The following is a 13504-nucleotide window of genomic DNA, read 5'->3' on the forward strand; positions in this document are numbered from 1 at the left end:
TCCCTCTCTAGTACTAAAAAGGAAGCAATATCATGATTTAATATGTGATTTTTTTTTAATCTGATGATTGTTTAATTCTTAAAATAAAGATTTTATATGTGTGATTTGATATAGTAGTATTGAAAAACAGCACAATTCTTCTTGTATTATTTCAACTGCGTGGTGTTCACCAGTAAAAAGCAAAACAGATGGTTTTACTCATGAGCTAATACTAACAGCACATTTTAGAGGTCATCCAACTTTTATTCAGTGACACAAATTCTTCTGGTTGTTTTAACAAATAGATAGTATTAGTTCCTTTTAAATAATGCAAAATAGCAAATATTCCAGAAAAAAAAAATTAATAAAACTATTGGATGTGTGTCAAGTGTTTTCACTTGACTCTTCAAACCACAGAGTCCTAAAAATATCACCAAGGTGTAGCAACATATAGCAGGAAATTAGCACTTGGACACGTTCACACTCATTTTAAATGAATGACAAGTTACTTACTTTCATCATTAGAAACATTCCCCAGAGAGGTGTGACTGGAATAACGTTTGTTTTCACTTTCATTGAGACATCGTTCAATCCAACTCTCTGCAAAAGAACAAAGATGCTCTTTTTTTGTGTTTGTCTTTGCATAAAAAAATAAACTTCCAACATATAAAACTAAATAAAGCACGGGTTTTCAACAGATGGTGTTCTGTAGCATTTCTGTTAAAACATGCTCAGTCTGAGGTTATTTAGCAAGAAAATCCTTTCTTGCTTTCAAACTTAGCTGTTGCTTTTTAGTTTCATTTTTTGTTTGTTTGTTTTTAAATGACAGACGCTGAAAGGCTTCCATGCACATAACCAAGCTCCTCTCCCCTCCCCATCACATGATACATTAAAAAAAAAATCATCCCATGTGGGCAACTGAAACTCATAAATTGCATTAATTTCTAAGTCTTAGTCTGGCAAAGACGTATGTACTTGAGTATTTCCACCAGTTTTGAAAGAACTGTTCATGTGCGTAAAATCAATCATTCATGTGAATTTTTGTTACAGCGGGGCTCAAACTGTGCTCTCTGAAGCCCAGTCCTACGACCCCATTCACCCTGGTGGAGTCCCAGGTCCTACCGAGATCTTTTCCACGCTGGTACGTGTCCAACGTAGCAAGCCAGCAGCCACTGAGCTCCTCGAACCTTCGTCGCTCCACGATGGGTACTCAACCACTCCTGCCCTCCCTCTTTCTCACTTCCAATTTATTCCTGCCAGTCAGATGAGGTACAGCATCACATTGATTTGACCCTGCTGTTCCTCTTTCCGGAAGCTATAACATCCATCCCCAATGACTTTAGAGGATGCACCAGGCTCAGCAGAATTTACTGTTACAGGTCTTCAGGGCAAAAGTTGCACCTTCCTATGTGTTTCCTTGGACAAAGTATGAAACACGAGTCCTTGAGTTTGCCTGGAGTCCCTGGATATTGCTACAATAAACTGACCTCCCTCATAAGATTATTTTTCAAGGGCATGCACGTGGGCAGAAGTGAACTTATGCTCACAGAGCTCCCTGTGGTCAAAGCAAGAAAAAGAAGAGGTAGGTGGGAAGGCTACAAGGTAACCCCGCAAGTTAAGACAGGAAACAACCCCACTGAGCGAAGAGATGCGCAAGAAATAAGGGGAAACAGGCCTCGCTGTCAGCAAACTGCCAGAGCCAGAAACACCTTCAAAGACACGGAAATGGCTGCAGATTCCTTTCCATAAGCCACCCCCCAGACACATCGGGCTACCAGCACAGTGCAGGCAGCAGTCTGTCAGCCAGAGAAAGCCCATCACAGCAGCAGGTTTGAAGGGAGAGCAGAAGCCCAGTGTCTTGGGAAAGCTGCCCGTTTGGTTTATAGAAGGTAAAAGTTGGTATGATTTCATTTCAGCACTAGGCACCAATAAATATATATACAAATAGTCATGGCCAAACACATCCTGCAGAAAAAATGCTTTTTAAACCCAGAGAGTTGCACAAACTGGTATATATTCCTCTGTACACACGCTCTGCACTGCCACACAAACAAAAGAGCAACGGCATCAGCGTAGGACTTCAGAAAGGTCTGCTGAGACCCCTTCGGAGCTGATTTCCAGGCCCTGCCACGAGACTCCAGGTACGGTTGCTTTGTGCGCCTCTGGTTTTCAGGCAGCGTAAGAGAGGTTGTGGCAGCTCCAGGCCATTCCCTTCCCTCTGCCTATTTGCCCGTAGTAAACACCACACTGCGGTGCTGCCTTCATCGGTACAAGCATGTCCCCACGTGCATCTTCCTCATTCACCATCAAACTGCCCTGTGCCCATGGAGCCTCATGACCATGCTGCTTCTTCCCTGTAGCCTGCTCCTTTGAGGTACTCCTCTGAAAATCAACAAAAATAACTCTTGTTGTCAATAGATTTTTCAAGATATTTCTTCTCCCATCAAATTCAACACAGCCTTGTATAAAAATCACTTTAAGGTTGCTGACACCGCAACTTAAAACTTGCCAGCGAGACCTGTGCTGCCTAATCAGCTCCTGCTCACTTACCAACACACAAGCCTGTGGCGACTCTAACGTCGAGGCTTTCCCTTCTCATGCTGCTCAGCTGCGTCGGCTGGGGGTGTATCACCTCCCTGTCTAAAGGCCAATACGACGAGATGGCTGCTTTGTGCCAAATTTCTTTTACTGCCCTAAAACTGAGCTAATAGCATCTCTCCTTTCCCGTTTCAGTACTGCGAGCCGGGGGGCAGGAGCTTGGATCCTCACAGATCACTATGAGGTGAAGAGAAACTTGCTGCTGAGGACAACATCAGGGAGAGGTGCAAGAAGCCTTGAGAAAGATTACCCTTCCTCCTCCTCCTCCTTTCAGCACACAGCCATGGCTGTATATAATTCCCTTGGCTCTGAGCCCAGCTGCAGGGAGTAAAAGCAAAGGCGGCTGCCATTAGCGCCAAGGAGAGACCGATGCCCAGCTCTGCCCTTTCTTTTCCTCCCGGCACCGAGAGCTGGGAAGCTGGGATGCATCCTCTTCCCTCGGCAGCAGGGAACTGGCAGCAGCCATCTTTAGTCACGTTCCCTGCCTAAGTAGTAGGAAAAAAACTTTTAAAGTGTCACTTGATAACAATTTTCACCATCCTTGTTCACGTTCTGTCTCCAATAACTGCGTATACAGCCCTTTTTCACTGGTAAAGCATGCAGTTTACACTGCAAGATATAAAGCCTCTGGAGTAGGGCGCAGTTACTGTTTAATTATGTGCTGCAACTCCTTTGGTCCTGAATCACCCCAGTTCAGCTTGCCGCTGCCCGAGTCTGGCTTTGTCTTTGTGGCCTTGCATTTAAATAGTGGATAGAAATTCTTCAAGCCTGAAAAGATACATGACCTGTCTGGCAGCAAAGAATGAAGAAAACTAACTCTTTTGAGCAAAAATGTCAGGGAGTTTATGGCAAATTTGTCAAATTATTTGGCAGATGACAAAATGCGACAAAACCAACTAGCTATTTAAAGACTATTATCTCATAAACTGAGTGATGTAAGTATAAATAAATAAGAATTAATAAGTAGATATTTTTTACTGTTTGTATAAAGAAAAAAAGTTTTTACAAAGCTTTTAACTCCCAAAATTAATAAGAATACCTTCAGGCATTAAAAGAAAAAACAACTGCAGTTTTGCTGAAATTGAAAATATTCCCTTCAGGAGCCCACAGGTCCCAGATATGATAGCACCTGCCTAAAATAAAAAAAAAAAAAAAAAAAGAGAAAGAGGCAGACCAAGAAAAAAAAAGTCAAAAATAAGTCTGATTTTTATAAGTTCTTTCAGAGTTAATACTGGGTAGAGCCTTGTACACATCGAATGCTCTTGTCCTCAGGACACGCAGGAGTACAACCCGGCTGCGCTGGTGTCTGTCTCGGGCAGTCCGGCTGCAGAGCCGGAGGAAGAGACTCATGGCTAACCCTTGGTGTCCCTAGTCTGAGGTCTCATCACTTGCTCCCAGGGCTGATACCAATCACACTACACTGCTGTTCTAGACAGGCATTGAGTCACACGGTATGGAAGGTTTTATATGGTTAAAGTCTAAATTATTGCACTTCTCATAAGCAGGATTTCACATGAGGAACAGTTAGAGAGTAATGGAGGGTTCAGGTGATGATTAAGCAGAAGTGCATGTCAGACCTGATAATAATGATGAATCGTTAACACAACATGTAAAAAACCCCAAATTTCTAGTCGGAAGTGCTTGTGAGAGCAAGAGAGAATACATCCTGACTCATACAAGGTGTATTTTTACTCACTACGTTTTCAGTGTATCGAGTCTTAAGGCATTTCCCCTCCCTGCTCCCTAGGACTCCTTCCCACCCTGAGCCCCAGCATACTGTACCCTCAGTTGTACCAGCACAGTGGTTTGAGCAAGGATCAGCACTAGCCAAAAAACATCCAGGCAAAATAAATAAATTCATACCTAGTAGAAAAATGTACTGTAGTCACATGCTGATAACTCTGTACTGTGACACGATACAGAAGCTATTACAATCTTATTAGCAAAGAATGAACTAAGGTGTATTTAATGGTGTTTTGAAGATGCACCTTTAAATACTAAAGTATTTAGTTTTGCAAGGATCAAAAGTAAATTATAATGAAGTGCACAACTATGTTCCTCAGCCTCATAATTTTTGTTATATAATTTTGTATACCACTAAATACAAATACATTGTATCTTCCGCAGGATTCCAGCATGAGGGAAAGGAAACAATTATTCAAATTACAATAATTTTTCCAGTGTCAATTTTCTGACATAAGAATAACTTATGACATCAACAAAAAATATAAATTGTTCCAAATGAAATGCTGAAAGATGGATTAAAAAGAACTGTGGAACTACTTCTGGCCCTCATTTCGCCTCTTCTCTTTTTGGTCCTAATCCTGCTAAGACTGACACATCCACTGAACCTCAAGCATGAGAGTATTCCATTAAATGTGTCCATCACACTTCTAACAACAGAAGTTTAAACTGAGCTTGTGTTTAAGAGTTGCCAGAACAGAGGCCTGCATGACTTTCCCTTGTCCCCACCATGGCTCTTCTCTTCACACCAACAAGCGTATTTTTATTTGTATGGTGCTTCAAACACTGAGCTGGGAAGGCAGGCCTAGGGCCCCCCAAAATAGAGGCAAACACATGGGAGCTGCTCAGGAGCAGGAGCTTTCATGAACTATCAGAAAGAGGAGCGTGAACTGTTTTTTAAATATATCTTTGACAAATTATTTTGACACATTATCTCCTTCAGAAGGAAGGGTTTGCTCCTGGAAGACACCTTTGAAAGGCTTCTCCCTACAGAGCCTCATTTGAGGTGAGAGAATACAGCAGAGGTGCCTGCATACTGCCAGCACATTTAATGAGATAATTACTCTGTCTTGTTTGTATAATGGTTATTGGCTTAGCATATTTGCAGCCCAGAAAAGAAAGCATTCATTGCTCCCACATGTGCATGGCCATAGCGAGAGCAGTGTGAGAGCCACCTGGGCTCCGCTCTGCGGCGGGGAAGAGGAGGTGGGCCTGATCGCAGCCGGCACTGGCTTCTGCAGCTGCTGTCCTGCCAGGAGGGTTAAGAGCTGGTGCAGTGTTAGCACAATCTGTAATCACAGCCTCTTCTGGCCTTTGAGAGCCACCATGTCCTGCTCGGCACCCAAGCAGGACAGCAAAAGCAGCTGGAGGGGCTGTGCCGCACAGCTGGGAGGTGAGCGTACCCAGAGCCACTGGCTGCAGCCCTGTGGGCGTGTGTGTGTGTCCTGAACGGAGATCAAGAGATTTTACGGGCGGAATGAAACTCTGTGGTGCATTTTGGTGCAATCTGAGCTGCACTTTGCCTCACCTCATTACCCTACAGTGGTACTAACTGCACCGGTTTTCCCCAGTTATGCCGTATCCTCTGATCGTATCCTGTGGTCGTATCACTGGCGTAATTGTGAATTGCTATTTTTTACTGAAATTGTACGAGATGAGAATCCTCATAGCCACTGGTAATCACAGACAAGAGTCTGCACAATCACCATAGGCTTATTTCACCATAGCCCTAGCAGTTGCACAGATATCTCTCTCATACACCTTCAGGTCTAGATTGGCTCCCATACTCCAAATTTTAAAGCAGTTTGCCAACAAGGATGACAATTACCTAGTGCTCTGCGCAGGGACCAGCATTTCTTCCACAGAAGTTTGCTTGTCACTGACATAGAGCTACCTCTGGAATAAGAATTAGAGATTTGCCAGGACCCAGACTACTACCTGAGCCATGTACCAACCTGGATGGCACAGCTGCAATAGTCCAATTCCTTATTTTTATTCTCGGCTGCTGTTGTCATTTTTTCCCCAGTTTCTCAAGGCAAATGTAGAAAAAAGTAGAAAATAACTGTAAGCAAAGGCATATAAAATGTAGATAATGCGAATATCAAGGGACCACCAAATTTTAGGGGATTCACAAGAGGACCTGTTGGAAAAATGAATACTCAGAAGTGATGACAGACTTAATTTTACAGTTCCTGTGACAAAGGAGGAACTCCTGTCATGCATACAGAGTCTTAGCACCCCTCTGAGTTATTTGTTCGTCGTTCTCAGAGGGAAGAGTTACTCATCTCTTCCCGCAGCATCTCTGCCAAGTGTCTCAGTACCGAGCTGGCCAGCAATACTGCCTAGCTAATCATCTGATCTGTTAGGCCAAGAGAAAGTGGTTGCAAACAGCAGATTTAGCAGGTAAAAGCAGTACCTCAAAAGTTCAGGAGGCTGACCAAAGGTCATGAAACCTCCCCTTTCTAGTTTGCTAGCCCATGGTACTAACCAGATATCATATCGATCACAAAAATGTTCAGTGGCATTGATGGGATGATATTCCATATCTTTTCTTTTTTAGGTAAACCATCACTGCCCTGACAGCTTTTTCTGTTGTCTGTGTCAGAATAAATGCTGAGGTCTGCATGATCCATTGAGGCTTTTCTCTGCAGAGCTTGTCTTGCTGAACATGGTCTGAGAGATGCCACCACCCAACAAACCCTCTGTTCGTGCTGTCTGTGTGGCACCATTGCTGTGGACAGGGAACTTCTAACCTCTACAGCTGTTAAATTCATAATGCCTGAACAGTCTGTCTGCTTTGACTACCCGTTAGTGTGCTGCAAAACTAACAGCCATGTGAATGAAACTAAAGCAAAATATGAGCCAGTACATCTAATATTTTCTCTGCTGCAAGTGAAAACTACACCTTGTAACACTTCAACGTCTTGGTTCAATTAGTCATATCAACCTAGAAGACAAATCACTAGTTTAAAACAGCCCCTTAAAGGCAAAAGAGACTATCCCTTTCTCTTAGGGGTAACGATTAAGAGATAAACCTGAAGTCTGACCCGCAAACTGTTAAAAGCCTGCTCTAGTACCTGCTGCACATCACACCTGCTCTGACTAGCAGCAGAGGATTCATGTTCTGAATGTCCCACACACCTTGCAGCACAGCACTGCTGGTTATAGGTACCTCCGCCACCTGAGGAGTGTAACGCTGCTGGAGTGCTGCCAGGGCTGGTTACAGCAGCACATTCAAAGCTTTTCAAGAACCACACTGTTTGAAAGAAAGCAAACAAAAATCACCTTTTCTCTGAAACCTCAATCTACTGTAAAACCAAGACCTGAAGAAGATCTCCTAGCTTGGCCTCTCCACAATATTATGAACCACCATGTGCCTGTAACATGACAGGGCTTGGCAGCCACTGGCTCCCATGGAGGGTGTTAAACTTACCAAAATCAACTAAAATCAAGCAGAACAAGCTATTAGGGACAGCTAATCACACACACGGGAATTTTCTAAGATTTAGGCTTTCATAGGTAATGTAATGTCCCTCCTCTCTGCTGTCAAATGAAAGGTTTGTGAGACACCGTGTCAGGGCCATTGTCCAACTGCTGTTCCCTTGGATCGCTCCATCGCAGACACTCCTTGTTCACAAACAGCTCCTCTTTGACCATCGAGGTGGACCTGCCACACAGAGCCTGGTTTTGCTCCTCGCTGCCTCATTCAGTGCCATCGGCTGGCAAGGCACATATCCTTCAGTCAGTGCGTGCGAGCTGTCACGAACATGTTCAAGCTCCACAGGAAATCATGCCAGTGTCCTCCTTGGTCCTGCATAGCCATCTTCTGTTCTTCCAAGAGACCTGCTCCTCAGGGATGACAGCGACACATGGCCTTGGTGCAGATGGTAGAGCTGCTACCCTGACAAGCTGCCAGACACCTTGGTGCTTTGTTTGCTAATCTAACTTTTTATTTCGTTTCCAACAGGGCAAAATGTCGGGCACTCTTGTTGCAGTCCTTTCTTTTGTTCTCGATTCTTGGCATACAGTTCTCTTGGAACTATTTCAGGGTTAGTGGACATTGGTCCAGGGCACTTACTAGATGTTGGCAGGAATGTTTTTGTCCTTTTTCTTTGACTCGTGATTCTGGTGAAGCATCGTGAAATTCACCATGATATCATGAGAATGCAAAGAATGACTCCCTTGAATCTATGAGAGCTCTTTCATTTTTTTGGCCAGGTCTTTGCTCCTAGTACTGATTTTCTGTCAACCCATTTGATAAGGTATATTAAAAAAATTGCATGCTGTGTTTAAACTGATAAAAAGCACCATAGTTCATTGTCTTTTAACTTGCCTAAAATACTTGGGTAGGAAAACTGGAATTTATGAGATGTTGCTTTCTTGTTATTCTGTGTACTGTGCAGAAGTTCATCTAAATGTGATACTTTCATTGAAGTACTCTGTCAACAATATTCCTCATTAAGAAGCTGCATCCCAAATGTAGATCAGGCACATTCGGGGTACAACACCTAGAATATAACATTCTTCTGCATATTGATTCTAGCATTTACGGCAGCCTCCAACCTGGATCAGACAGGACTTCAAAATCCTATCCATTCCCTTCTCTGGAATCACATATCATATTGTTATCACATTTCCAACTCAGTATGCATGTTAATTGGAGTAGCCATTTCCCTCCCACAGACACACACAGATGCTATCTATCATTTTATTTTGAAAAGTAGGTTTCACCAGACCAGTAAATAGCCACTTGGTTTTTGCCGCATCAAGGCCGTTCCTCATTTAACAGGGAAGAGAACCTCACCTGGTCCAATTTCAGTGCAGTGACATTTCCTCACTTTCATCCAGACACATTTAAGCTAGCGACACCAGTATCTGACCAATTCAGCTCTCCCAGGGCACTTAACTTACATGGGTGCAACATGCAGCCAGCCTTTTCATCAGTAGGATAATCACACATACCACGTGCTTTCCAAGCACCACTCTGCATACAGCAAAGCATACCCTCATGCTTCTATAACATAATGTGTTATAGATCTTCAGTTCTTAGGGTCTGCTGCATGAACCAATGTAAATGCTATCATTGCCTCTGATTTATCCGCAATGTTTCCTTCCAAGAAAATGCAAACAAGCCCCTTGATTATTGCCAGTCCTATTCTCTCCCAGAATAAAGGACAGTCTCTTGATGCCCTTTTTGCCCCAGATTTCATTAACTTCTTATGCTATAGAATTAATGTGAGGCACACTAAAGAGCTCATAAGAGGAGGGCTTTCACTTCTGGGTACCTGTCACAACATCTCTTATACTCCTACCCTACAGCAGTCTCCGCTCACTAGCTCTTGGGTTAAACATTCCCGGCTCCTACCATGGTCCCTCAGCTCACCAGTGTGCATGAGAAGACATGGAGTCCTCAATCCTTAATTCAGCTCCGCTGCACCAGTGCACAAGGCTGGAGCCATTTGGCTGAATAGGAAGTCTGTGACTCAACAAGAAACAGGATTTGCATCAAGTACCCACGAAATGCTTCCCTCTGCCTCAGGAGCCGATGGATCCAGCAGAAAAGCCAATTTGGCACAGAAATGGTAGTACATCAGTAAGACAGGCCCACAAAGATGACAAAACAAAAAGATGTGAGATGGGTGGGACATGCAAGAAACGCTGGCTGTGGGGCTCGGGGAGGCGAGAGAAGAGGGAGAAGGCTGGTTGTTGGAAAGGAGGTGAAAAAGGAGAGGAAAGGAAACGGAAGAATGAATGACAAAGAAAAGGGCATGGTCAAAAATAAAGTATAGGAGGAAAGAGTAACTATAGAAAGGAGATTTTTTTTTTAAATCGGAAGAAAAGAAGTCAGTTCCTGAAGGAATAGTACTACAGTAAATACTTCTCATCAGAAACAGCATCCAGTCAGGCAGACTGAAAGAACAAGAGAAAAAGACAGACAGACACGTATGTGCAAAGAAAAGTCAGGTGTCACGATGCAATCATAGCAGTAAGAAAGAGACAATCACTTGACTGAAGAAGAGTGTGAATCAAAGGAAAGAGATACTGTATTTATTCAAATGGTGGCCACTTTTCCTCACTTTATGCACATCTATTCCAAACCTAGCAATTGCTCACTACTGTCAAAGGATGCAACCATTACATTACTCACAACTGTTTCTGTGAGCAAATATGGCACTAGTTAGACAGAAACAAATTTTTCAGCTCTCAACATGCACCCAGAGAATATCTGCATACCGAAACTAGCAGAGAGGTCATTAATAAATCATCTTAACGTACTCCTACAAAGATTGGTACCTCTCAGAATTAATCTGCGTATACAGAGTAAGCATTTCATGCTATTAAGTTTACAGCCTAAATGTGGTTGTCGGAAAGTCTTCACCCAGTCCTGATGTGTCTGGACTTACAGATTCACAAACCTTGTATGAATTTAGTCCCTTCCACACTGTCTCTTCCCTCCCCTTAGAAAGTACTATGAAACTAGACCAGTGCTTTTAAAACCGGGAGCCTGGCTTTTCTGAGAAGACTCCCGTCTCCTCTGAACAATATGCAAAGCAAACTCAGGGAGGGAACATGAGAAAAAAGAGAAGTCTTCTTTCCTCCTTCTTTTTTTGCCTAAGACTCACCAAAACAAGAGTCTAGTATTGAATATTCAGCACTGAATACTAACTGCTCAATAGACGGTCTGTTTGCAGAGCTCAAAGTGGAAATGACCCAGCAAGGAGGAGAGGTGAACACGCTGCTCCATCCATGTGATTAAACTGCTCTGTAAATGCAGTCCTCCCCAGTTCTCCCCACCTCATTACAATGGAGGCCATTTGCTGCCCCTACCACAACTCAGTTAAAAAAAAAAAAAATGTTTGCATTAGAGGGGCCCCCGCACCAGTATTGTCCCCGTGACTCTGCGTTTAAGAGAGGAATGTGAGCTCCAACGTTGGGAAACCTGTGCTAGCCTGTCAATCCGACCAGCAGGATCTGTTATTGCCACCGCTCGGGAGGAAGGAAGAACAGGGCGCAGTTTGCAGAGGAGCAAAGCACCCTGCCGGGGGTCCCAGCTCTCAGCCTGCACAGGGCACGGAGTAAATCTCACCCGGCAGCTGCCTTGTTCTGCTGGGGACCTCGGAGGTCTCTTAAGCGCTCCTCCTCTGAGTTAGTGTGTTACAGTGTCACACAGCGAGCACCCACGAGGCCCAGCTGGGCCACAGGCTGGCGTGCAAACACAACACGCCATTTAGCAAATGTGCCATTTGCACACAGCCTCTCATAAAGCCAAATTTTCCTTGATACCTAAAATATAGCTCATCCTACCCTTGACCCCGAGAGGCCCAGAGGCAGCAGCCTTTTATGCACACGAGGTGCGCGTTGCAAACCTGTCGTGCTCAGCGTGAGGATTCCTGGTCTGGCTCTCGTGCCACGTCTGTCCCCGACGGGATCTCCGTCTCACACACAGCACCGGGCATGGCTCCTCCTCTGCCGACCCTGGGGTGCCAAGCATGTTAGCCAGCAAATCCCACTGCTCAGCCAGGTCTGACATACACAGACCTGGAGCTGACGGGTGGGTGAGGGTCTGAAAAGAAGCCCGTTCCCTCTATCCGATGTACAAGCTGATGAACCTGGGGAAGACCCATGGCGGGAGCAGGCATGTCTCATCACAGAAGAGCACGCTACTGCTGTGCCGTGACATGTAGCACTTGCGGAGCGGGACTCCACTTCCACATTTGCTTGCATCACATTTTTTACAGTGTCTATCAGCTCACTGTCACCTTGAGGACCAGGCAGGAACTTTTGTTTCCCTGTGTTGCTTAGGTTTTGTAGGGAGTAGAGCAACGGGAAGGATTTTACTTTTCTCTAAGCATTGGAGATGGAAACAGCTAAGAGCAGGGTACCTACAAGCTATGTTGCAAAAGCTAACAGCATTGAGTACTCATTTGCTTAATTAGGACATCCTGCCATATGTCCAGGGTTAAACTGAATGTCAGAGGAGTGGGAACCACACAAGTCAGGTTGTTGAGGATTTCCCCCCCTCCTTTGAAGCATAGGATTGGGTCTACTTCCTATGACCATCCATGAATTTAATTCAACAAATGACCTGTTCCTGCAAGATCCTAGAATATTAGCAAAATACACAGCCTTGTGTGTCCTCTGTCCTGCTTGTCCTCTGACACACAGTAGCTTTTGGTCTTTTGCAGCATGTTGCACCTTTGTTACAGGGTGCTGGAAAGTGCCATGGGTTGTGGAAAGGATGTTCTGTGGGGCCTTTCGAATTAGATATGCACTGCTGCCACCGTGGGGGACCAGGCTCAGGGATACAGGTGGTTCCTCCCAGCACCGGATGACCGCTCATGAGATCCCACTGATGAATCGGGCTCCCCCTCCATACTGCCCTTCCTCAGCTACAGCTGAGGTAGTTTTAGCACTTCTCAAATAGTTTAGCAATTAATAGGATTCTAGGAGAAGAAAAAAAAAAAGTATGTTAACCCTTCTATCATTGCATTTAATGGTATGTGTATTTACCCCTACATTTGGCATTTTTCGCTACTTTTAAATTCCCCTTGCCACTGCATTTCTGATATTTTGTTGCTTTGCAAGTTTAGCACAAGCTAGATCTGAATTTACAGATCTGTACAAGAACAGAAAGCTCATGCCTGTTTTGTTGACTCAGGGGTCTCATTTGCAAACTTACATTTGCACGTAAGATATTTTTCATATAATGAGTTCTACCTGACTTAATGTGAGTGTCTGTAAGTCTTGCCCCAAGTAGCCAAACCAGTAAAAATGGCTGCATTGGAGAAAACAGGATAGTCTGACAGAATTATTCTAAGCAGTGAAAGTTTAAAAAGAGAAGAAAGCAAAGGTGAGCAACAACAAGTAGTTCTATTTCTAGTGACAGTATTCTTAAAAAAAAAAAGCGCAATAATCTCTAACACTCGAAACTTGTAGTCCTTACTTCCAGGCAAATCTCCTTTTTTCTAGATGTGATCTCCGCAAGCAAATCAAAACCCCTAGAGAAGAGGATTTTGTGTTTCTAAGTGTTTGAGTCTATGCCACGGGGTTCACAAGCACCCAGAGCTCCAGCAGGGAGTTTGTCAGAGCGATGACCACAGCATCAGACTATGACAAGCCTAGAAAACTGATGAAATCCCAGCATATGTCCCCAGCCTGCTGCTCTGAAACTAATGCCTCTAAT

At 44.1% G+C, this 13504-nt stretch overlaps 1 protein-coding gene across 1 annotated transcript in view; it reads right to left on the reverse strand.

The window, feature by feature from the left end:
- Positions 1-13504, reverse strand: part of RFX4 (regulatory factor X4) — a 97136-nt gene that overhangs the window by 76548 nt on the left and 7084 nt on the right. The window contains exon 2 of the mRNA XM_075161660.1: positions 493-579. Within this exon, the coding sequence (XP_075017761.1) occupies positions 493-579 (87 nt within the window). The remainder of the gene's footprint in view (positions 1-492; positions 580-13504) is intronic.

This window comes from Calonectris borealis, chromosome 1 (assembly GCF_964195595.1).
Source record: "Calonectris borealis chromosome 1, bCalBor7.hap1.2, whole genome shotgun sequence".
Taxonomy (NCBI): Eukaryota; Metazoa; Chordata; class Aves; order Procellariiformes; family Procellariidae; genus Calonectris; species Calonectris borealis.